This window comes from Homalodisca vitripennis, chromosome 6, assembly GCF_021130785.1.
Source record: "Homalodisca vitripennis isolate AUS2020 chromosome 6, UT_GWSS_2.1, whole genome shotgun sequence".
Classification (NCBI taxonomy): Eukaryota; Metazoa; Arthropoda; class Insecta; order Hemiptera; family Cicadellidae; genus Homalodisca; species Homalodisca vitripennis.
In genome coordinates, this window is record NC_060212.1 from 118,500,700 (window position 1) to 118,524,323 (window position 23,624).

Genomic DNA, 23,624 nt, shown 5'->3' on the forward strand with positions numbered 1-23,624 from the left:
AAATTATTAATAAAAGAAGTTTAAATAGCAATAAAACAAATCAAAATTTAGAAATTTTATTGTTATTTCTAGTTATATATTTTAATATTTGAATAAGAGTAAGTCAACACATATACCTTTACAATAGTTCAGATTTTACTCTTAGTGTTGGCTATCATGGATTGCTTCTCTCGCCTCTGTTTCGTTGTGTTTAGATTTCAACATAAAACATATGTTTATTTAATCAAAACATAACAAATGAAGTGATTGAAAACAGTGTTGTCTGTTCTGTTTATTAGTACTTTGGTGTTTGTTTAGGTTGTGTCCATCTATCTCGAGCAAAGTCATTCAGTAATTTATTCTTGAAAATGTTTGAACAGTTTCATGTTGTTAATGAAAAGTACATTGATAAATTGACATGTAGTGTTATTAGATTTAGATATTATTTCTTGTAATGTTAAACCGGTGGTTAGTCATTTCATAAAGTGATTCATGTAAGAAAGTGATATGACACAAATATTGCAATCTGTGTATTTAGTTTTGTTTTCAGTATTATCAATAGATTAGTCAGTTTCCTTGTAAGCCTAGAGTTTAGAAACGTAGAGTCTTGACAAAAATGTTTTTAAGGACTGGCAGTTTTGGCTTTGCCAATTTTAGAATACTTCTCGTAGTATTAATATCAGCCATAGTAGTATTATTTTTCCAAATGAAGATTCTTACTTTAGAAGAAAGTCACAGGAAATTAGGTGAGAGGATAAGCATTTACTCTACAATTTTGATATTGTAGTCTACATGATTAGAAAAAGAGTTGTAATCTAGCCCATAGTACTATTTTCATAAAATAGGTCTGGGGTAGGGTACGATAAGCGGGTCTTTTATATCGAAATTGGCAAACGATATTACTTAATCATAACCATCAATATAATCAATCGATACTGATTAATTATTTTGAAATATTAACTTAAATAATTTATATCAACAGCTGTATGCACTCTTAAAATAATACACGTAGGATAATATTTCAATTTTACATAAGTAATTCTGATTATTAAAAATGGCAGTCAATTTAGAAATCTACACAACGTTGCTTTTTCGTGGCTTCAACATGTTGTACTCATACCGAAAACCCCATTATGTGAAATTTGTGGGAAAGAAACAACTGTAACTGTGAGAGAAGTAAATATGGTCGTCTTCAGTTTTCCTAATTTGGGTTATAATAATTTGTTTGATCCCTGTAAATATTAAATTCATATTTTAATTTAAAACATATTATGATTGTTATTGAGGACTATAGGTACTTTTATATCGATTGATAGTCTAGGATTTGAGATGCGAATATTAGGTACTGATGACTATATTCTTCGATATAAAAAACCGGGTCCGCTTATCGTACCCTACCCTAGGTTATTATATTATTCAAGATTTGTGTAATGTCTCGAACTAAGGTAGAATATTTTATCCTATGTGTACAGGGTGTGGTAGATAAGTAATGAGACTGGCCGCCGCGCGGTGCCCAGTCGCTCGCAGTGTGGTCTCCACCTGCAGGTAACGTGGTGGGGGATCTGAGCTAACAGTAGAACCGGTCCATAGTCGCGTCGTAGCTCTGCCGCAGTGAGGGTCGAGCTTCGCGTATTACGTTGTGTGCCTGTGACACTTGTGAAAACGCTGAAGATGGATCGCTCGATAGAACAGCGGTATGCAATCAAATTTTGCTTTCGCTTGGGCAAAACTGCTTCAGAAACTTTTGCTATGATTACGGAGGCCTACAAAGAGCACGCCCTATCAAGAGCTCAAGTGTTCCGGTGGTTTAATGAATTTAAAAACGAGAGGGAATCCGTTGAAGACATGGAACGATCTGGACCGAGGCCGAAGAAGGCAAAAATGTCAAAGTCCCGCGTCAAGACAATGCTGATTGTGTTTTTCGACAAGCAGGGGTTAATTCAAAAAAAGTTTGTCCCTCAGGGGAAAACTATTAATGCTGAATTCTACAAAGAAGTCCTTCAGCGATTGCACAAAGCCGTCAAACGGAAGTGACAGGACCTTGCTCACCGCTGGCGTCTCCACCATGACAACGCTCCGGCGCACACAGTGTTTCTCGTGACCTCCTATTTGACCCGAATTGGAGTTGAAGTTCTGCCACAGCCACCATACAGCCCTGACATAAGTCCTCCTGATTTATTCCTATTTCCGAAGGTAAAAAGATGAATGAAGGGTCATCGTTTTGACGATATTCCGAACATCCAACGTGCTGTCACGAAGGCACTAACTGGTATAACTCCAACGGACTACAGTGGAGCCTATGAAGCTTGGAAAACGCGCTGGTAACGTTGTGTCGACGCCCAAGGCGAGTACTTTGAAGAATATTAACGTTTTGTACAAATCGGATAAATTTGTTATACTAGACTCATTACTTATCTACCACACCCTGTAGGTCTTTAAAAGGGTAGAGTACAATAAGCGGCCCCATTTTTTTACATCAAAATTATTAAACAATGTTGAATTATTATACCCATTGATATAATCAACCAGTAATAATTAATTCGAACAGTATACTAACTATATCATCTACACCCACTGTGTACATATTTTCATATTTTAAACACAATTTGTTCTTTACCTAACTTTAAAAAATAACACTAAAAGATTACTGTATTTAACGTGTTGTTCTCGGTTTCAAGATATTTGTTTTGTCGTTACGTTTTCTTTATTGTTTCAATTACATTTTTCCTTTCACCTGTCTTAATTTTATCATTTGATTAATGGTTATGGTTCCTTTATTATTTATGACATTACGTAATATATTGTTTAAGCTATTTTTTAAAAATTTGTGATATGTGACTTTAATTTCCTATTTTAGGTATGTTAACGATCGATAGTTCTGCTATTCGATATATAAAGTATTGATGATTTTAATAAGCGATATAAAAACTGAGTCCGCTTATTGTACTCTGCCCTTTAAAATTATTATATTTTGAGTTAAAGTTTAAATACTAAACATGTACGTTTGTATGAACTCTATAAGGGCTACGAGTTACAATTGTTACTCATTTTAATGTCACTTTAGAGCTGCTAAAGTGATAAGTGAGTGAGTACTACTGGAGCAAAATCGTAAGCGAGCTACCTGCACACCCAAGACATCAAGTAAGGATGGCTGTGTAGTCTAGTGGGCTACTCTCGAATATGGGAGTTGCCCTTGGGAGTTGTGGGTTCGATTCCTGTGCCTGATGTTAGAGACTTTTACAGTCCGGTGTACACTTATGAGTCACTGGTCTGTGGTAACCCTCGTAGGAGGATCCATCCTTAATTAACACTTTAGTGGAAGTTGACGGAATCAGAATATTCTTGTATAAGTGTACCAGACCCAACAACCCATTTTGAATATTTTCTCTTTAGTTACCAGTACTATTAAATAAAAAAATAAAAACCACTTTGTGTTATTTATGTTTTACAAGGCACTATTATTAAATTACAATGGTGTCAAATGATTATACTCAAGGTAGCCTACTAAAAGATGAATTTATTCATATAATTTTTATATATATTACAATTCTTTGACTGGGTAACGAGGTCAGTAGCGCTATATACTTCTCTGATGGACTCAGTGTTGTATGGAATGTCACCCTGACATCTAGATTACAGCGTACTTTGGTATTATCCAGAGGCCACTATTTTTGGATGAGCTTTCCTTATCGGGTACCAAAATAAATTACAGTATTAAAAAGAACAGACTTTATTCAACCTATTTTGAAATTTACAAGTAATTATGAGGAACGGTTATCGTAATATGCTTCCCAAAAGGAAACAATGTCGGTGAGAATTGAGTTGAATGCATCGCCGCCAGTTGCTGCTACTCCCAATGTATTACTCCTCGTGTATTACTCCATATATATTCTGCTAATAAAAAACTTTCCCCTTCAGTTTGAGGTAAATCCCAGAGGCAAAGATAATTCATGATGAAATTATAAATTAATTAGCACACAACAATCAATAGAAAATAGAAAGTAAAAAAATAATTAATTATTCAAACGTGACAGGTGCTTTGTGGTGCTAGGCCTACTGAAGGCTTGCTCGTCTAGGCCTATTTAGAGATGTTTTGGTGACAGTAGTATGACTCATCAGGTATTTTTCGATTCATTATGAAACAAGGAAAGTACTAGTAAAAGAACATCCGAAGATGGATGGTTTCCTCATCGGAAGATTATTTTGGTTCCCGTTGAGGAAAGCTTGTCCAAAAACAGTGGCCTCTGGATAATACTAAAGTACTGATTACAGACCTTTCAGCGTGATTCAATTTAAGAAATACTCCTAGTTCTTGAGTCTTCGACTGATTGAACATTTTGACTTCATTAGATAAACTATTTTGCTGCAGTAGCATCGTTATAATTTTGATGTCATTCTTGTAAATGTTATCTTGATAAAATATTGATTATTGTTGGTTATTTCTTTTAGATGTATAATTAAATTGTTGTCACATTTTAATTTTTACTAATCAACATTTTTTTTTAAGTTTTTCTTGTTAACATTATCAAAATGGTATTACCATGGAAATAGAAATAAATAATAACAATAACAATTCACATTATAGTTGTATATTAATACTTAGTTAACAATCCTTTGTTTTTCTTCAGTAATTTTAGTCTGCTCACAACAAGATTTTTATAATGTAAATTGATTTCATCATCATGGTCAACACTTGAATTAGGGTCAATATAAGTTCTCTCTTTGTTGTTTTTTTTTGCTCTATTCTTTGTTTTACTATCGCCCATACCCTCTCTATAGGGTTCATGTTTGGACTGTTTCCTAGAGAGGAAAGAAAATATTTCTTCTTTGGCCAGATATTCTTTAATGGTTTTAGTTTGGTAACAAGTAGCTCCATAATGCATGAAAATGAACTCACCATTGTGTTTGAAATATCAACTGTTTTCAGAATATTTAACCCTAGAACTGGCATACAATCCAGTTGAATCGAACAGCAGGTGGCCAAAGTTAGCTATCGGCACATGAAAGACATTAAGTTAGGATAGCTATGTGGTCTAAGGTGCTAATCTCAGTTGTGGAAGTTAGACGTGGCGTCGTTTTTAATGGAAAAAAAACAAATGATAAAATACATAAGTCCTTACTCAAAACAAAAAAAAATGAGTCGTAAATTACGACTTTGCCAGTTCTAGGGTTATACTGTTCTTTTCTCATTGTATTTTCAACATATACAACCTGCTTGTTCCTCCTATTGACTTAGGATCCACACTACAACAGAAGTTGGGTGCTTCACAGGGCGTTTGACACAGTCTAGGTGATACTCTTCTCCAGGCCGTCATCTTACAAAATCCTAACTCTTCTCACTTACTTGAACTACCAATTCATCTGAGAAGCATACCTGCAACAATAAAATGGTTAAAAGTATGGTTATAAATTGTTATTTTCCAAAAGCGTATGGTGCAGCCTAAAGCCAAGGTATTTTTCTACGTTTTTTTAACGTATCATAACAACATTAGGCCTATCATGTAAATTTATTTATTTTCATTTAGTACAGTAAAATTTAACTTACCTTTGACCAATAATTTTAAGTTAATAGAATATCTTTGGCCCACTTAAGTGTCTTTTTGACCATGGATGGAGTGATTTTTTGTTTCCTTCTCGGCTTGTATGCTTTTAGTCCTTTATTATTCAAAAACTTCAAGGTGGAATGCACACCAAAATCCTCTACTTGGTTGCAAAGATCTTTGCTAGTGCTCTTTTTGTTTAATGGATAGATTTGTTAATTTTCTGGTCATCCTTTCACTAAGAATCTCTCCCTACCGCAGTTTCCTATGCAATTTCCTTCCAAATTGTCATTATATAAAAAAAGTTTTGTTTAATTCTACCCACAGATGTTTGTGATACAATGATCTTGATGCAATCTGACGTTGAGAGTACCATTGTTAATCTAAAAGAACCTTTACAGTAGCCATTCCATTTTCCTGGGTGAGTGGTCACATTTCTTACCCATAACTTCAAAATGAAAATACTTCACAGATTCAGTTCCCTTTTCTCTATATTTGAATATTTGTTAATAATATAATAATCTTTGAAACTTTGTTAATATATTGAGTAATACCCAAAATGTAGTTATGGTGGGTATTCACCTAGATTACACTATATTTTTATATTTTGTAGTGTAGGGGTCTCTAATGACGAACCGATGTATAGAGTTTGTTTTGAGTTTCTTTGTCGTTGACTTTTTTTGGATATCTCCAGACAAGCACGACTCCAAGTTCCAGGAGTTGAGTCTGTGGCAGCGTGAGAATTACTAAATACTAAAAAAATGCGGATAAAATAGCTTATAAACACTATACAACAGTTTGTAACACTAGAATGGGTAAAACAACACAGTCCAGCTGATGTCAAATATTTATATTGTAGGGAACCGAAGGCAGTTAGTTCATTCAGTAGCCAACCTACACAGAAACAAACAATGAAACATCTTTACGTGTTACTGGCAATATAAATTAAAAAACCACAAATACAATGTTAAATTGTAATTTACTAAAGAAAACAAGAAAAAAATAAGTTTGAGTCTAATAATTTGGCCATTTCTGTACAACCTTAATAATATCTTTAGATTGTAAAAAAAAAAACCATTAAACCATACTTAGCATTTTAAGAAAAATGGCCAGCAGTTACAGAGTTTTAAGTCAAATTCCATTATAGGTAAGTATGCCACAAAACCTTAAACTTTTTCTATAGACAAGTAACAATTTAAAACTACAGAAATAGTTCATTCAAAAACCTAGGACGACATTTTTAGGATCTCTTCGTACGAACTTGACTCGAGATTCCAGGGGTCAAACAAAGTCTGTACAGATTTCAGACTTGTTTTGAAATTTTTTCTAGTTCGCTAGATTTCAGACGCCACACTAAGAGGAAGGTGAACTGGAACTAAACTCATCATTCTCAGTATTTCAAAATTTGTATTGAAACATTAAATGGTTTTTTGTTTTTCCCTTTCAGAACAAACAGTAGAAAGGCTAATTCAGGTGAACAGTAATATCAAGAGTTCAGCCCTTAGCAGCTCTCTGGCGGAACAACGTAGAAATGCTCATCCAGAGAGAGACATGATCATCATCTACAACAGAGTGCCAAAAACCGGTTCAACCAGCTTCGTCAATGTGGCTTACGACATCTGTAAACGGAACATGTTTAATGTTCTTCACCTCAATGTTACAGCCAACCAACATGTTATGTCACTGGCTGATCAGGTTAGTGCAGGATACACACATTTTTATTGTTTTCATTAATTTTGCATTTGAATTTAGTCAGGAGAAATAAAAGAATAATCGTTTGTTCACTTGCAAATTAAATTAAAGTTGTTTTAAAACTTTAAATGGTTTAAAAAAATCTGTGATTCAATTTCAAAAGTCATTAATATTGTTCATAATAAAGTAGTAGTTTGGTGAGCCTTGACCATGTAAATCCTGGGCCCATCTCCGCCGGGTCCCCCAAGCTCGTAATGAGTATCAAAGGCAGTTCCTTCTTTGTCAAGCGTCTACCGTGTATTAACTGTTTTTGAGTGTTACATCGTTCACCCCACGCTTACGCAAGTCATTCCACCAACAAATCAGATGCCAGCTCTGTCAACATTTAGGCAGACCCCATTAGACCCCATTCTGCACAGTTTATTTTTAAAAATACTCTTTACTTTTGTATTTAAAAAAATCGAGTTTATTTAATTCCCACCAATTAAAAAACTGATTATTATGCCTGACGTAATAAAAAAACCAATATTAATTTATGATCTGTTACGAGACACAAAATGAAGGACAAAATGACACAAGTATAATAGAATTACTAAAGATGTTGTTAGATGTACATTAAAAAAAAACAAAATTCATTAGTGGTCAAACTTTTTTGTACTTCCTCCTGAGCATTAAATGAGTATATCTTACCTACAGGTACTCTCTGAGCATCTCACAAATCTGTAAATTAATTTGTTATTACCTCTTGAGCTTTCAGTTGATCTTTTTACCAGCAGGGACTTCCCTGACACTCCTCAAATCTTTAAATTCAATTATTACTTCTTCTCAAGCATTCAATAAATCTTTCTTATCTCCTTGGACTTTCCTGACATATCTTAAATCTATAAATTAAATGACGGTTATTTTCTTATTCAATATAACTCACTTGTTTTAATTTTACTGAATTTACAACATAATTTAAAAAAGTTTAGTTCAGGATGTCAGGGTTTTTTGTAATCGCACAGAATGCTATGAGAATACTGGGTTTGGTTTTTTCGGTAGTGGTGAGTTTGTTCAATATGTTACTTGAAAGGTATGGAAAACCAAAGACCCTCAGTTTGGATTTTTTATTATTATATTTACATTTGTAATACTTTAACTATATAAATTCATTAAAAATCGATAATTTGATTATTACCTTTTGAATGTGGCAGTGGCATTCTCGTGGATTCAAGGTGATCACCTCACCTCCCTGAAATTTAACTGTTTGAAAATGTCCAAATGGTCCTTGATTGCTTAAACATCTGGTTGGGTTTTTGAGTTCCACTGGGATCAAAATACTCACTTTACAGGTGCACTGTGAAATTAATGCAATGCTACAAAAAAAAAAAAAAAGAAAAAATTACACAAAATATTGCTGCAGCAAAAAAGAGCAATAAGAACTATAACAAAATCTAAAAGATAAACATATTCTAACCATCTTTATCTAAAATGTATTTTTTCTAGAAATTGAAATTTTTACTATTGTAGTTTTGTATTTACTTGATCAACATGCACCTTCATGGTTCTTCAATATCTAACAATAGCACAAAGTACAATACCCTATTTAAATTTAAAATTGATAAATACAATTTAGAATTTCACACCAAGAATTTTTTGTACTGGACAAAAATGATAATCACCCAATTCAGTAAAATCAGAAAAATGTTTATTATTTCAAGCTTAAAAATACATACACGTTTAAAAATACATTTAATGTAGTATCACTATTTTTCAATGGAGGAGTTCCTTAATCAGAATTCTAACACAAGAGAGATGGTAAAATGGTAATTAATTGAATAAGATTAGGTTAAATGTAAGTTAGGTGTAAGGATTTATGCTTTTGTTTTACTCTATTGCTTTGCAATGTTTTGTTTATAAAGATGGAACAAAGATATTTTAAATTGAGTGTAATTGAATCAACATTCAGTCCTGATCAGTCTTTGATTTACATGAGTGATTTTGATTAAGCTCAGGAGTCACTTTCAGTATACAGAGTGTGGCATAAGCCCATTTCAGCTCAGATTCAAATGAAGAGAAGAAAACACTGATATCCACAAAACTAAATTAATAGTAGGTCCAGATTAAGAATAAAATTAGAGAAATATTTAAAATGAATAAACCTAATTAAATTAAATTTTGTTTATTCAGGCAAGATTTGTGCGAAATCTTACACAGTGGACTGCCAAGAAACCAGGCCTTTATCATGGACATGTCAGCTTCATAGACTTCGGAAAGTAAGTTCTCGCTGTGAAATATGTTTTAAATAGTCTAAATTACACTAGTTCTAAGTAGTAAACACATAACACAAGCTGGTCCTTGTTTAAAAAGACTATTTTTGATTATAATGATATAAAGTTGTGTAATCAACTTCTAAAATGTATTAAAATATCCAGGAATTAAAGAAAGATATTAATTATTATGTATGGCATGGAAGAATTTTATTTTAACTGGAAGCACATAATGAAGATAAATAAAGTAACATATGAAAAGCAAAGGCAATTAGAAACAAACTTTTGACAGTACACATTTTTCCAGTTCCTAGACATTCCTCTACAATAATAACTGTGTAATTCAAAATTAAAGTTAATTTTATTGTTATTGTCGAGATTTTAATTATCCTAAGTACATTGCACTTATCTGCTTTTTACACAAGTATTTTTGTATACTCTTTTTTAACAATATTACACGTTTTTGTTAATTTTGCTTTAAATAATTTATCATCAAAAGCAAATAAAAAAATATTTACTGTATCTTTTCAACTTTTGAGAAAACATATTCTATGTTTTTTGTATATTTTCTCATGTTAAAAGCATTGCTCTTTTCTAATTTGATTTTTATCAATCAATGACTGAAGAGCCTTTCAACCTTTAAAATAAATAAACAAAATATTTGTATAATACAATAAGCTAAATTAATAATTATATGCATGATAATTCACTACTCAAGTTCTATATTTTTATATACTCAGAAATGTATTTAAATAAATATCTAAGATTTACTCAAATTTTCTACTTTTATAAGTATAGCGGCAATTAGTTTTATGGGAAATTTGAACGGCTTATTATTTAAGTATCATTTTACAAAATACTTCTATAAAAGGATACAAAATTGAGAAAGGAGAAGATGTAATAGTATAAAATAATAAGTTTTAGATAGAAAGCTAAATGTGCTATTGCAAATTAACCACTTTTAGGCAATACTTCAGAAAAAAACCCAAAGTTTATATAGTCTGTTTAATGGCAACAATATCTGTACCAAAATATGGGTTTTTAAAACCAGAGTACTAGTGTAACTTGCATGAAATAGTTCAATGACAATTCAGACAGAGATGCTATATCACTGCTGACTACCATCTATTCCCGCTATGACGTAGCTATTTTTACGTACTGCCTGAAAAATAGATGAATGAAATCAAAGTTATGCATATTTGTTTACGGTAACAACAGATGATGTTCGGTTATTGCAACAGATGTTGATACTGATAAGTAATTTCTGGCAACAGTGTATTCAGACACACCAATCACCCTCAAATCTTATTGGTTCCTGCAGGCTCAGATTAGAGGGTTAAAAATAAGGGAGGGAGGCACAAATGTCCTTTCAGGACTAAGTGCAGAAATTTAGGCTCTTTACCTCATAAAAAAGGAAATCACCTATTTTTGTATAAGCTGCACTAGTAGTTGTAACACGTTTACTGCCATTGATGGAGTAATGCGTCACGCTCTGGTGACACCTGTCTGTCAGTCCCAACCAGTGTACATCTGGTGACAATATAATGTGCCCTGTCATAGACTAACTGTGACTGAGTATGTGTCAGCTGGTCTTTCAGAGATCAATGTTAGGTGTACCAACAGAATCAGGGAAATAATGAAAGAAACATCATAGAAATATTTAATTCTCAGTTGTATTTTGAGATTTTTACAACTAAAAGTAGTTAGCTGAGAGATTCAAAGTTGTATTATTCCTTTTATTTGCAGGTTTGGTGTAACGCAGAAACCCATCTATATAAATATTCTGCGCAAACCTCTGGACAGGTTGGTCTCGTATTACTACTTTCTACGGTACGGTGATAATTACCGACCTCACCTCCTCCGTAGTAGACATGGTGACAAGATGGTAAGTACAGTTTTTTATTACAAATCATCGATATATTTGTATTAAATTGTAATAGGATTATTCCTAGCATTTGCCATCGTTCAGTGATACAACAAAATTAGTAACACTACGTTTCCAGATCTGCAGTTTGATCTTTTCTTCAAGTAAATAACTAACCTAACACATAATTAAAATAATACCAGTAGTTGTAAGGACATCCCTGTCTTTTAATACGTACACATCCAAAAAAAGGAAGCTTGTTTTGGACTTCTACTTCCATTGTGAGGCGGATGGAAGGAGAAATACTATTAATGTGTTTCAAAAACTCATTCAATTCAGTGTCTCCAAGAGGAAAAACCAAAAAAGGTATCACCCACATACCTCTACCAAATTTGTAGCATGTCAAAAAGGTCTGGTATTTGTTTATTTTAACCTAGATTTTAATTATGTCTTTGGTTAGTTATTTACCTGAAGAAGAGATCAGATTGCAGATCTTGAAACATAGTGTTACCGATTTTTTGTGTGTCACTGAACAACGGCAAATGTCCGAAAAATCCTGTTTCCTGTACAGTCCTTCCATTGTCAAAAACAAACTTTAAACAAAGAAATTGTAATAGGACAGTAAAAAATGCTCTCTTACAAATAAATGTTGTACATTTAACTCATTATCGTTTCAAATAAAACCAAAGTACTATCATATTTACAAAACTTTTTTAAAGGGTATTTTTGTTGTTGTTATTACTACTATACATAAAATCTATTTATACATGTGGAAGAAGGGTAAATAATTATACATTAGAGGAATAAAGGAATGCCCAGACTCATTGAGGTTGTCCTCATCTGACAAACAGCACGGTACAAGGAAAGAATCTCCTCTTCCTGAACGGATTGTCACAGGGTCGATACACTGTCTGGACACAAGGAGTAGGGTCATTCCATTTCAAATCAACCAATGAAAAAATAATGTTGGGCCTTGACCTCTCAGGTTTAGCGATTTTTATTTATTTATTTATTTTTGTATGGGACTTGTACCTACCAAGACTAGTTAAAATGCAAAATTTTACAATTTTCCACCTTTTGGTTTTTGAGTAAACCCCACAAAAAAGCAGTTTTAGGTCATGTCTCTCAGTATATTGTTAACAACGTAGTGTTAATCACATACGTAGAATCGCTCATTTTGGCCCTCAACTCACAGAGGTTTTGTCCACGTATTAAAACATGATCGTATGGTGTACATGAACAGTTTTATCTGCTGTCTCATGAAAGAAACCCTCACACTGACAGTTTTTATCAAGGCAGGTGGGAGGTACATCTGAATGTTAAATCATGTTTAGGGGTTAAAGAATAAATATAGTCGTCACATTCCCTGTTAGTGATGCTCAACAAATTTCACAAACAATCAAGCTGAATGATAATAAGTTATAAGCACACTAGTTGTTATGCATTGGATTTAGAATTACAGTTGAATTTGTCATGTTGCAGACATTTGATGAGTGTGTCAAAAAGCATCATGATGACTGTAACCCAGACAACATGTGGCTACAGATACCTTTCCTCTGTGGCCATGCAGCTGAGTGTTGGTACGTTATTGTTTTGATTGTACTGTTCATTTTTGTAATTTTTTGTAATTTTTGTAGTTAGTTTTAAGTATGTTAAATGTATATAGAACATTTCATTTATAGAATATCTTTTAGTCTGTAATTATTTGATATTATTGATTAAAGGCAGGACAAGATTTATGATCTAAATGATGGGTCTGTGCTGATTCTAGCCTAAGTTTGGCCATGAGATTTGTGTATGAGATTATTTGGCAGTCACGATGACAGCCTGAGTGTTGCATGATATCAGATACTCAGTTGCTCCCACTTCCCGTTGCTTTGTCACAGACTGAAAATGTTTGTTTCGCTAGTGCATTATGGATTTTGCAGATATTTGGTAAGTAATTTGCCTTTTGACATTTTCTTAAGACATTATTGTGCATGAGGGAACTTCATTGTCCCGAATGGATCTACATCCTTTACAAAAATAGGTCACGGTTAAAGGTAGATTTATACAGGTTATCAGTCAACACAGGGATGGATAGAGCTTGGCACAGGTAAGGAAGAAGACTGAGTTAAGAAATATGAACCCTTATTAGGTGAAGAAAAAGAAATAAAGGCAGTTGTTAATACTCAGAAGCTGCTATGCAACATGTTTAGGTTATGTTTGGAGAACGGATAATGCCTCCAAGGATAATGTAGAAGGTTTTGTCTGGTTACTTGGTTTTCTGAGCTATTTAATTTCTATGCGAATGCACTTAAGTGTACATTTCCCAATCCAAGTAATCTCAGGGAGATGGAGTCTGTCAGAGCGAGACATCTGCTCCACATTTTCTGGCAGGCTGTGTACAGCGGCACCATAATGAGTGTTACACATTGTGCCATGACATCTCTGGGCATTATTCTGAAAGCATTCAGTTTAGCTAGTTCATTACTAGTCAATAAGAGCAATAAGAGCAATAAGGTGGAAGATTCTGATGATTTCTGGTAAGTTTCACAACAAATTTCCACCAGAAGTAGCATTTAAATTTTATGTCTTGATTTTACAGCAGGATGAGCTATAAAATTTGATTTTGGTTGAACTAACAATACCTTAGGACACTATTAATATCCAAACTCAACATGAATACAAACTTAATTATACTCTAATCAGCTAGGTACAATGGTTCTAAATGTTGCTTGTAGTAGAAGTTGGAGCACTTGGTCTTCCTGCAGAATCTTTACACAAATTCCTGAAGGATCTGGGATTGAGAAGAAATTCTATGAATGTTTTCTTGAAGCATGTCTTTAAAGCAACAATGGAGAGTTCTTGCAGGAGTAGGTCAGAAGCTTTGTCACCTGGTTTGGGCCTGTGAAAGTTCTTTAACCTCCCTAACTAGATGATATGGTTAGGATGATCCAACCAAACTAGCAGAGAACATCATGTGGGGCCCAAAATGTGATGTACCTCAGTCAAGAACAATTCCATTTTATGCTAGTTCTACTATTTATTTATGGAAGATGTAAGTCTACTATTGATTTATGGATAAACTAAGTCCATCTAGCTAGAGACCAATCTCTCTTATACAAATTTTTAGTAAAATTATAGAATCATGTATTTAAATTAAACTTGACACCTTTTTTTTACAAAAATGGCCTTTTCTGTGGGGAGCAATTTGGTTTTATACCAGGCAGAAATACTGTACAAGTAACTGAAGATATTGTGAACACAATTTTGATGAACTTTGAAAACAAATTGACATCATCTGATGTACTGATTGATTTGACTTAGGCATTTGAATATATATGCCATGCTTGACCTGTTCACATCCTATTTGAAGGATAGGAAACAAATGTCATTCCAGCACACAGATAAGTTTGATTTAGAAAATACTGTAAATGGTGTACCACAGAGATCTGTTCTTGGATCTTTTCTATTTGTAATTACAGTGATTTGTAATTGTGATTAGTGATTTTGCATTTAATGTGCCTTGTCCATCAGTATTGTATGCAAATGATACCACAATTATAAATTATAATAAAAGTCTAGATAAACGTATCCAAGATGAAAATCATGCGTTAAAAAGAGCTTTAGAATGGTTTAAACTATTATATGATAAAAAAGTGAAAGAATAATATTTTTTTTATATCATACATTATATAAAGATTTTAAGTTATTGGGGATATACTTTGATAGTAGATTAAGTTGCGACTCCTATTCAACAATTATACAAAAAATTATCTAGGGTTATTTTTTTTTTATGCAAACTTAGAAAACATGTTAATAAATATGCTTGTGACAGCTTATTGTACTTTCTTTCACTCTCATCTAAATTATGGAATAACTTTGTGGGACAACTGTAGCAGCACTAAATCAGTCTTTACATGACAAAAAAGGGATTTTGAACTATTAAGAATGTTCATAAAAGGGATATGTATGTGCAACTATTTAGAGAACTTAATACTGTATAATGACTGTTCCTAACATGTATATAAATATTTGTTTTGTAAATGTTAAAGAGTCACTATCTAATTTTACAACCATACAAGATATTCATAGTCATAACAGCAGGAAAAATAATGTGCTTGATATAGTCTCAGTCAAATTAGAAAAGTGTAAAAGCAGCCACATATTCATGAAAATTAAGCTTTTTATTAAGTTCCTGAAAAAGCTTGGTAATGCAATTTAATTACATAGGTTTAAAGTAGTAATAGAAAACTGGTTGAAGCAAAAAGTATTTTATTCTGTATAAGAATGTTTGGCCTGTCATTACTAGTGATATAAGTTTTTAATTATATTGCTTTTTCTCACTTTTTTCATAATACATTTATATTATTTTATTTATGATTTTAATTATGTGTATCTTTGTATGTTATGTTAGTTATATGTTTTATTGTTATTTTAATTATTGTTACTGTTACAGACTTGTTGGTATTGTTCACTATTATATTTATTATTAGATTCTTGATTGTTATTGTTATTGCTATTGTTATTATGCAATATAATATTGACTTTGTCCATTGCACAAAATGTGTTTAAAGATAATACAATTCTTGATATCTTATTTTGGAGATTATATTAATAAAGATCCAAATGCTGTTTAGTTTGTCTTTTAAAGTTTATAATTTTTTAATATCCCCACAATAAAGTTCAAAAACTACTGGGATATTTTACTGAATAACTAATAAAATATCAAGAAAACTAAAAAGCATAATGGATTCATATTAATAAAATCTTGTAAATTAGCCATCTCCCATTATTCTATAATTAAAAATGAGGGGTAAAATGTTTGAGGTATAACAGTGGTCTTATGGGGTTAAAAGTAAGATGGCTACCAGTAAAGTTGGGCCTTAAATGTAAAATATATGTAAAGATGAAAAGTGAACGGCAGTTTTTGATGTGAAGGGTGCACGGCAGCAACTGGGCACTGGAGCAAGCCAAGCGGAATCTGCTTGCTCACTACCTCATAGTGGGGGTAACAGAGGAGCTCACGGACTTTATCGCCATCCTGGAATCTGCTCTGCCGTCCTTTTTCCATGGAGCCTTGCAACACTTCCAGTCCAGTATGTTACCGTTCTAGGATAAGTTCTGACTACAAACCCAGTTAGGCTTTTTGCAATGGGATTCTCAGTACAGTGTTTTGTTTTTTCAAAATATCTTAGTACTTACAACTTCATATGGTTGAACTCGGTATGAAAATTTGTAATCTGTTTTACAGACAATTTCTATAGTTGTTGATCATTGCTTTCCTTTCATTTGTGACTGAAACAGGTGACGCTATTGTTTGTTATGTTCACTTATTATTAATTTCAGAATGTATTTTATTGAAAAATCTTTACCTCCAAATTTTGGAATAATAAAGCAGTTATTCTGATTTTAGTTGTGATAGTTACTTACATCAGCATATTCAACTTGTACCTCCGATTCTAATGAAAATATTTTACAAAATGAGTTGAACAAAATTAACTTTACACTTAATCCTTTAATACCCCATGGGGATTCACTTCTGGTTGGTCTTATACTTTCCAGTTGAACCTAATCTGGGTACACCAAAAACCGATGTGTCATTTTCATATGGGCAACCCCTTGGAAGCCCAGGAGCGGCACTAACCGCAAATTTTGAGATATTGTGGTAAAAGTGTGGATCACTAGGTCTAGACTACTGTGGAGGATGACTGATGGAATGGGTGGAGCTGTCTTAATGTTTCTTTTTGTTCTCTTTGGACAAGAGGTTTAGAAATTGCACCTAGTCCTATAAGGACCTTTGCGCTGCTTCTGGGTGACAAGATATTCCGGATGGGTAAGGTTGGAGGTAGGCCTTCTATCAAGATCTATGAGGAAGAATTTAAGGCACTAATCTCAAGTCATGTCCCCTTGGAAGAAGGGGAAGCCAGCTCTGAACCAGCCTCTCCAGCTAAAGCAGGCAAGGAGTGGCACACTCATCTAGGCTAGCAAGAACCTTTGATTCTTAGGGAACCCCACCAACTCCAAGAGTCATCACCTGCAGTAGACTAGACCTTTCAAACTACCCTTGCGCCCCAGAACCTCAACAATTGCGGTTAGTGATGTGCCGCTCCTGGGCATAAGTAAGGTTGCCCAGATTTAAGTGACACATTGGTTTTTGCTGTGTCCAGTGTGGGTTCAACTGGGTTAAAATCCTATCAATCCAGAAGTAAGTACGAAAAAAAAATTTTTATGTTAAAAAACTCATGAAAGTAACTTTTTAGTTTTTTAATTTTTTTTGACAAAAAATAAATTCTATTAATAGTATTTTAACCTAAACAAATTTGTTTTGTAACTAATTCAAGTTAAAGTAAAGTTAAAATTGAGCCTTTTTGATGTACTGTATTTGTTTTACAAATTATAGACTCTGGCTAATAAGTAGTTTCTTATATTTTATTTTTGTGAAAATGATTCAACAAATACGCCATCACTGGGATCCATCACAAACTTGACCATTGAGTCACTACCATCACTCTCCGATTCGAATTGATCATCACAAACCCTAACCTTTTGTCACCAACGTCTGATTGACCAATCAATGAGGTGCAGTTGAAGAATGCAAATGTCTGACTGCTCGGACAGCTGAGGTTCAGGCGGAAACCACCGGTATATGATTGATCAGCCATTCAGTGAAAACATATTAAAAAATGTATTTATTTACTTTTAAAGTTTGTTTCTATTTTAGACTTTTTTTGAAGTAAATAATCCTGCCTGTGAACAACTATCAAGTTGGTAGTGTTGATTAAATTGTCTCAGCTGTTTGTTTTAAATGAATAAAGTTGTTCTGTATATAATAGAGTGAGTACAGCTGAAGGCAGTAAAAGGCAAAAGGAACAAGGTACGTTTTTGAACTGCATGAAAAGTGTCCTCCCATAATGCCTTTCTAAATATAAGTAAAAACATTTCATAAATGTCACATTCCACAGAAACCAGTAGTTTAACAAAATTTATAAGTGATAACAGTTTTTGAACTTTTTAATACAAATCTAACAGTACCTTGTTTATTGAAATTGGTTCATCAATAAAAAAGATGGTTAACTTAAAAAGAAAACACATTATTAGCATTTAAAAACACTATGTTTAATGTCATTGTAAAAATAAAAATAGCCAAAATCTTGGATGAAGAATCTTGGAGCATTGGAGATTTTTAATTTGATATCACTGATAAATAAATACACATTTTCCAATATTAAATTTATTCTTGCAAGGCCATTCAGAATCAATGATTCCATCATCAGGCAATTTAAAAAAACCCAAAATCTTGTTTATCAAAGAACATGAATATTTGGTACCATATTTTGTTTTTAGTCGTCTTTTATTAGAAACAAAAATTTAATCCTAATAAACATTTTTATGAGCCTTATTTGCTTAGCTTAACCTGCCTTCACTATGTTTACTATTTCCTATATTACAGGTAACAAGTCACATTTGCGGAGGACCAACCAGAAAGTGGAACCGTCTAACGAGACGGTGGCTCAAATCAAGAAATCGAGGATATGGAGGATGGAAAACGAATTGTACGAGTTTGCTCTGGAACAGTTCTACTTCCTCAAGAAACGGATGGGGGTCGGAGCGGACGGAGTGGTCAGTGACAAAGGTCAACAGTTCATGTTTGAAAAGATAAGTCCTAAATGAGGCAGAGCTTAAGTCTGATACACAGTTGTCTTGCAAAACCATGTCTTTCAGATGGTAAAGTTTTAAAATAAGTTATTGGTACCGCCACAGTGTTTATTATATTTTGATTAAAAAGAGACGTTTGATGATAATATAATAAAGTACATTGTAAAACAGTACAGTATGTGCAATAATGATGCATTTAAACATAGTCTGAAAAATTCTAAATATTAATTATACACGAGCAAGTTTTAAATTGTAAAACTAATGCTCTGTAATAATGATAGTAAATGTATTGTTGGGTCAAAGTTAACGAAGAGCTTCTTTCTTGAACACAATTATCAGTGATTTCATTCTACTGTTATTTCATCAAGTAAGTCAAGTAAAACGATAATACATGAAATAGTTTGATCTGCTATAAACTATCATATTAATGACTATGACCTGGAAGGTCAGATATTTCTCATTATTGCAAAAATAACGATGCCCTTTGATACAGTTAATGAAATTTCATCTTACCTCACAAATTATTATCTGAATGTATTTTGTTGTTTGCTTTATTGTTATCATAATGGAGTTGAATGTTTATTATAATGTATACTTTATAATATATTGCAGTATAATCGACAATGCAAGCATGCTTTTGAAGTCAATAATATTAACTCTTTTAATGAGAACAGGGAAAAGTACCCTTTAAACTCTTTAATAGAAAAGATTTCGTTGTACCTTTGGTTTTAACATACATTTTCCAGCTCTCACTAATGAAAATAGTAAACTGAACTGTATAAAAAATGTTTTTTTTTATCAGTAAATGCAATCAATAACCAAAATCTAAGCTTTTAACCCTCAGAGCAAGAGACCAAAAATTTTTTGTCTTTGAATGCTGACTTATCTAGGGATTACGGAGGAATACCAAACTTTTTAGTCTGACCACATTATTTCACATTTTTGTCTGTAACTCCCTTATTTTTAGTAAAAATTGTTTTTAATTATGCATATATAAATTCTGTAACAGAAAACAATACATTTTTAGAAACAAAATTTAAAAACTTTAATAAAAATGTACTTACAAAAAAAAAATTTTTTTTGTCTTTGAGTAGGAAAACATTCTTTATAAAAATTTCACCTAGGGTCTCTTCTTTTTCTCTACGGTCCCTAGGTTTACCCACTAAAACCTCCTGCACTTCATCTACTGGAACTGGGATCACCAAAAGGCATTACTTCAGACCAGCAGGGTCTCAGCAGTATGACATATACTACTCTACTCTTCTAGTCTATTGATGTCCTTCCTCCATCTTCTTTTGCCTCATGATCCTCTCAACCATTTCTGCCTCCATGTCCCACTGATCTTGGCTTTCAATCATCTTAGTTATGATGTTGCCACTCGTCAGGATGCCAAGCTCCACCAAGTACGGTCTTCTCAGCTGGTCCCACCTCTCACAATCCAGTATGGTATGCTCTGCCGTGTCTACATCCTGACAGTATCTGCAGTTCTTGGATTCTGTTTTCTGCATACGAAATAGGTATTTTTGGAAATCCCCATGCCCAGAGAGAAACTGTGTAAGAAAGAAATTCGGTTCGCCATGTCTTCTTTTGACCCACTGAGCAACATCAGGGATGAGAGTCCTTGTCCATGCTCCTTTCTGACTGCTTGATCATCTTTCTTGCCACTAATCTAGTAGTTTATTCTGTGCTTCAGTAGTTTCCATGCCATTATGTCGATGTACTCTTTCCTCAGCTTTTATGCTTAGTGGCGGGACACTTGCTATGACAAATGCTGCATCGGCTGCAATGGTGCGGTAACCACTGCAGACTCTTAGAGCCATTTTTCTTTGTACTTGATCTAATATACTTCTTGTTCTTGCCGAGTTTAAAGCCCTTGTCCAGACTGGGGTTGCATAAAGAGCGATCGATTCAACAACTGTTGCTAGCAATCTTCGTCTACTTGGACTAGGCTCCTGTATATTCTCCATAAGTCTGCTAAGACAGCCAGCAACTTTAGTGCATTTCCTGGAGACTTCTTCGATGTGGACTTTGAATGATCTTCTATGGTCTAACCAAATTCCCAGGTATTTGAGCCTTCTAGTAGGTTTGACCTCAATTCCATTGACCTCAAATCTAATGTCCAAGAGTGCTCTTCTGCCTACCATAACTATAGATTCTGTCTTCTCAGGTGCGATTGCTAACCCATGATGTTGTAACCAGGTACTGATCTGACTGATGGCTCTGTTCGCCTTATTCATGAGGAGTCGCTCTGATGAGGCAATCACAACTAACGCTAAGTCATCAGTATATACCACCAGGGATACACCTTCTGAGAAAGGAAGTCTGAGCACCCCGTCATAAAGCAAGTTCCATAAAGTGGGTCCCAGTATTGAGCCTTGAGGTACTCTACTGGATGTTTCCACCTCTAAGAAATCTTACTCAGTCTTCACAAGTATACTCCTGCCCTTGAAGTACTGTTGAATCACTCTTCTTAGGTACGCTTCAATTCCCCTAGACTTCATTATGTCTAATATCTTCTGCCATGATGCACTGTTGAAGGCATTCCGGATATCCAGGGTAATTACTGCCGGGATTTGTCTGGTCCATGTGGTGCCACTTGCCGCACAATCCACTAAGTTTAAAACTTTCTGGACAGCGCTCACCGTAGAATTGCCCTCCCTGAACCCAAACTGGTTCTCAGAAAGACCACCAGTTCTTTCCAAATCTGCTTTCAGTCTGCCCAGAAGTAAATGCTCCAGCAGCTTCCCAAACGTATCCAAAAGGCATAGCGGTGTGTACGACGTGAGTATATAGTCCGGCTTTCCCTCTTTTTTCAAGAGAACCAGTCTTGCTTTCTTCCACTCTGATGGGAAATCTTCATTGAGAAGGACATGATTCATAGCCTGAAGGACTTTCTGAGGCTGGCTCTTAGCTGCAATTATAACAGCCTCTGAGGGGATGCCGTCCGGCCCTGGGCTCTTCTTGGTCTTCATTCTCTTGAGGACATCTTCAAGTTCTGCCTCCGTGAAAGTTGGAATGTGTGTTGCAGCAATCTCCTCATACATTACTTGAGGATGCTTGGGGAACAAACTATCCGCCACTTGTATAATCATTTCAGAGGATAACATAGGGAGCGACTGTCCAAACCTTTTCATAACTATCCTGTACCCGTTCTCCCACGGATCTTCATTTACACTTTCGCACACTTCTTTCCAGCGCAGCTTCATTGAATTTAAAATTCCTTTTCAAAGTTCTCTTTTTGCCTCTGCTACTGCTATTTTAAAGTGTTCAGGAGCCCTTCCTCTGGTTCGCTTATTTTCTCTTGTCAGAATTCTGCGTGCCCTGAGGCATGTTCTTATCAGGTCTGCAATTTCCATCGTCCACCAGTAAGCTGGTTTTCTTCTGCTACGAACGTCCTTTGGCTTGAGATTTTCCCTACATGCGCTTTTAACTATCCTAGTCAGCGAGGTCGGATCACACACTGACAATCTGCTGAGCTTCTGATGAATTGCTTCCTTAAGTCGCACACAACCTGCATTATCAACTCGTCAGCCTTCTGCTTTGTGTGATACTCCTTCTTGCCTGCTCGCAAATTTTACCTCTATGCATTGATGATCACTTAATGTTTCTGTTTCTAGGACTTTCCAGGACTCCAATTTTTTTGGACTCTCTCTGTACAAAAAGTAATATCCAACCTTGAAGTGGCTTCTCCTCTCATAAACATTGGTTCGTTACCTTCATTTAGACAGATTAGATTCAGCATTGCTGCCCATTCAACAAGGTTACGACTCTAGCATCCTCTCTTGATTCCCCCCATTCCGGGGACTTGGCATTAAAGTCTCCTGCTATGATTGCCTCCTTTCTACTACTCCTGATTACATCTGCCAATTCATCCAGGGCGCCCATAATGTCTACTAAGCGTTTGCTTGGTGGATAATAGCAGCTGAAAACTCTCACATCTGAAAATTCCAACCACACAAAGCCTTGTCCCCCTCCACTCTGAAGTATAGCTTTTCTTTTGTTGAGTACAAAGATTGCGCAGTCCCCCTCTGTATCAGTTTTCCAGCTTTCTCCTTTTGTCATTGCTCTGTTTGGTTCACTGACTAGCAATATATCAACATGAGCTTCTGTTGCATTAGCGCACAGGAGACTCTGTGCCGCCTTACTCCTGTTCACATTAAGTTGTAAAATTTTCATCAATACTGTCCTCTACTGGCCTTGCTTCTTTTAACTCCAAGTCTTTACAGGCAGCTTTCCGGTGACCTGCTTTCCCACACTTAAAACAGAGACCTGTTTTGTCTGGTTCTTTACATTTTTGAGCTATATGACCTGGTTCCCAGCATCTGAAGCATTGTGGCTGCTCATCTCGAATTTTCACTCTGCTTGCAATGCATCCGATAAGAACCCTCCTTTTCTTGACCAGTTTATGAGCTATTCTTTGAGGGAGTTTCACCGTTGCTTTCTGTGTACCAACAAAAGCTGGTCGAAGAGATGTCACCTCTATGTCATGCACATCTAAGTCATTCAATCCAAGCTCCGATTTAATCCCATGTATTATATCCTGCCTATTTGTTTCTTCGTCCAGGTCACTCACATGAAATACTGCCTTCTTTTGACTTATAACTTTTGCGTTTATTCCTGGATTTCTTTCTGACACTGCCTTGCAGATAGTATCTGCTG

At 34.5% G+C, this 23,624-nt stretch overlaps 2 protein-coding genes across 2 annotated transcripts; one reads left to right on the plus strand and one right to left on the minus strand.

Annotated features, from left to right (window-relative positions):
* Positions 1 to 253: 253 nt before the first annotated feature.
* Positions 254 to 20,116, plus strand: LOC124364816 (heparan sulfate 2-O-sulfotransferase 1-like). The gene is made up of 7 exons (XM_046820591.1): positions 254 to 725; positions 6,967 to 7,214; positions 9,381 to 9,466; positions 11,207 to 11,345; positions 12,807 to 12,904; positions 16,248 to 16,405; positions 18,760 to 20,116. The coding sequence occupies exons 1-7, from the start codon at positions 596 to 598 to the stop codon at positions 18,978 to 18,980; spliced, it is 1,080 nt and encodes a 359-aa protein (XP_046676547.1). The 5' UTR covers positions 254 to 595; the 3' UTR covers positions 18,981 to 20,116.
* Positions 20,117 to 20,629: 513 nt separating this feature from the next.
* On the minus strand, positions 20,630 to 21,202 carry LOC124365538. Its single transcript, XM_046821526.1, has one exon. The coding sequence runs from the start codon at positions 21,200 to 21,202 to the stop codon at positions 20,630 to 20,632; it is 573 nt and encodes a 190-aa protein (XP_046677482.1).
* Between the last annotated feature and the right edge of the window lie 2,422 nt (positions 21,203 to 23,624).

Excerpts from the sequence above, each read along its gene's own strand:
- LOC124364816 (XM_046820591.1), top strand. The coding sequence starts at position 596 with ATGTTTTTAAGGACTGGCAGTTTTGGCTTTGCCAATTTTAGAATACTT. Across the intron at positions 726-6,966 it reads AGAAAGTCACAGGAAATTAG|AACAAACAGTAGAAAGGCTA; the intron begins GTGAGAGGATAA and ends TTTCCCTTTCAG. Across the intron at positions 12,905-16,247 it reads GGCCATGCAGCTGAGTGTTG|GGTGCACGGCAGCAACTGGG; the intron begins GTACGTTATTGT and ends TTTGATGTGAAG.
- LOC124365538 (XM_046821526.1), bottom strand. The coding sequence starts at position 21,202 with ATGAATAAGGCGAACAGAGCCATCAGTCAGATCAGTACCTGGTTACAA.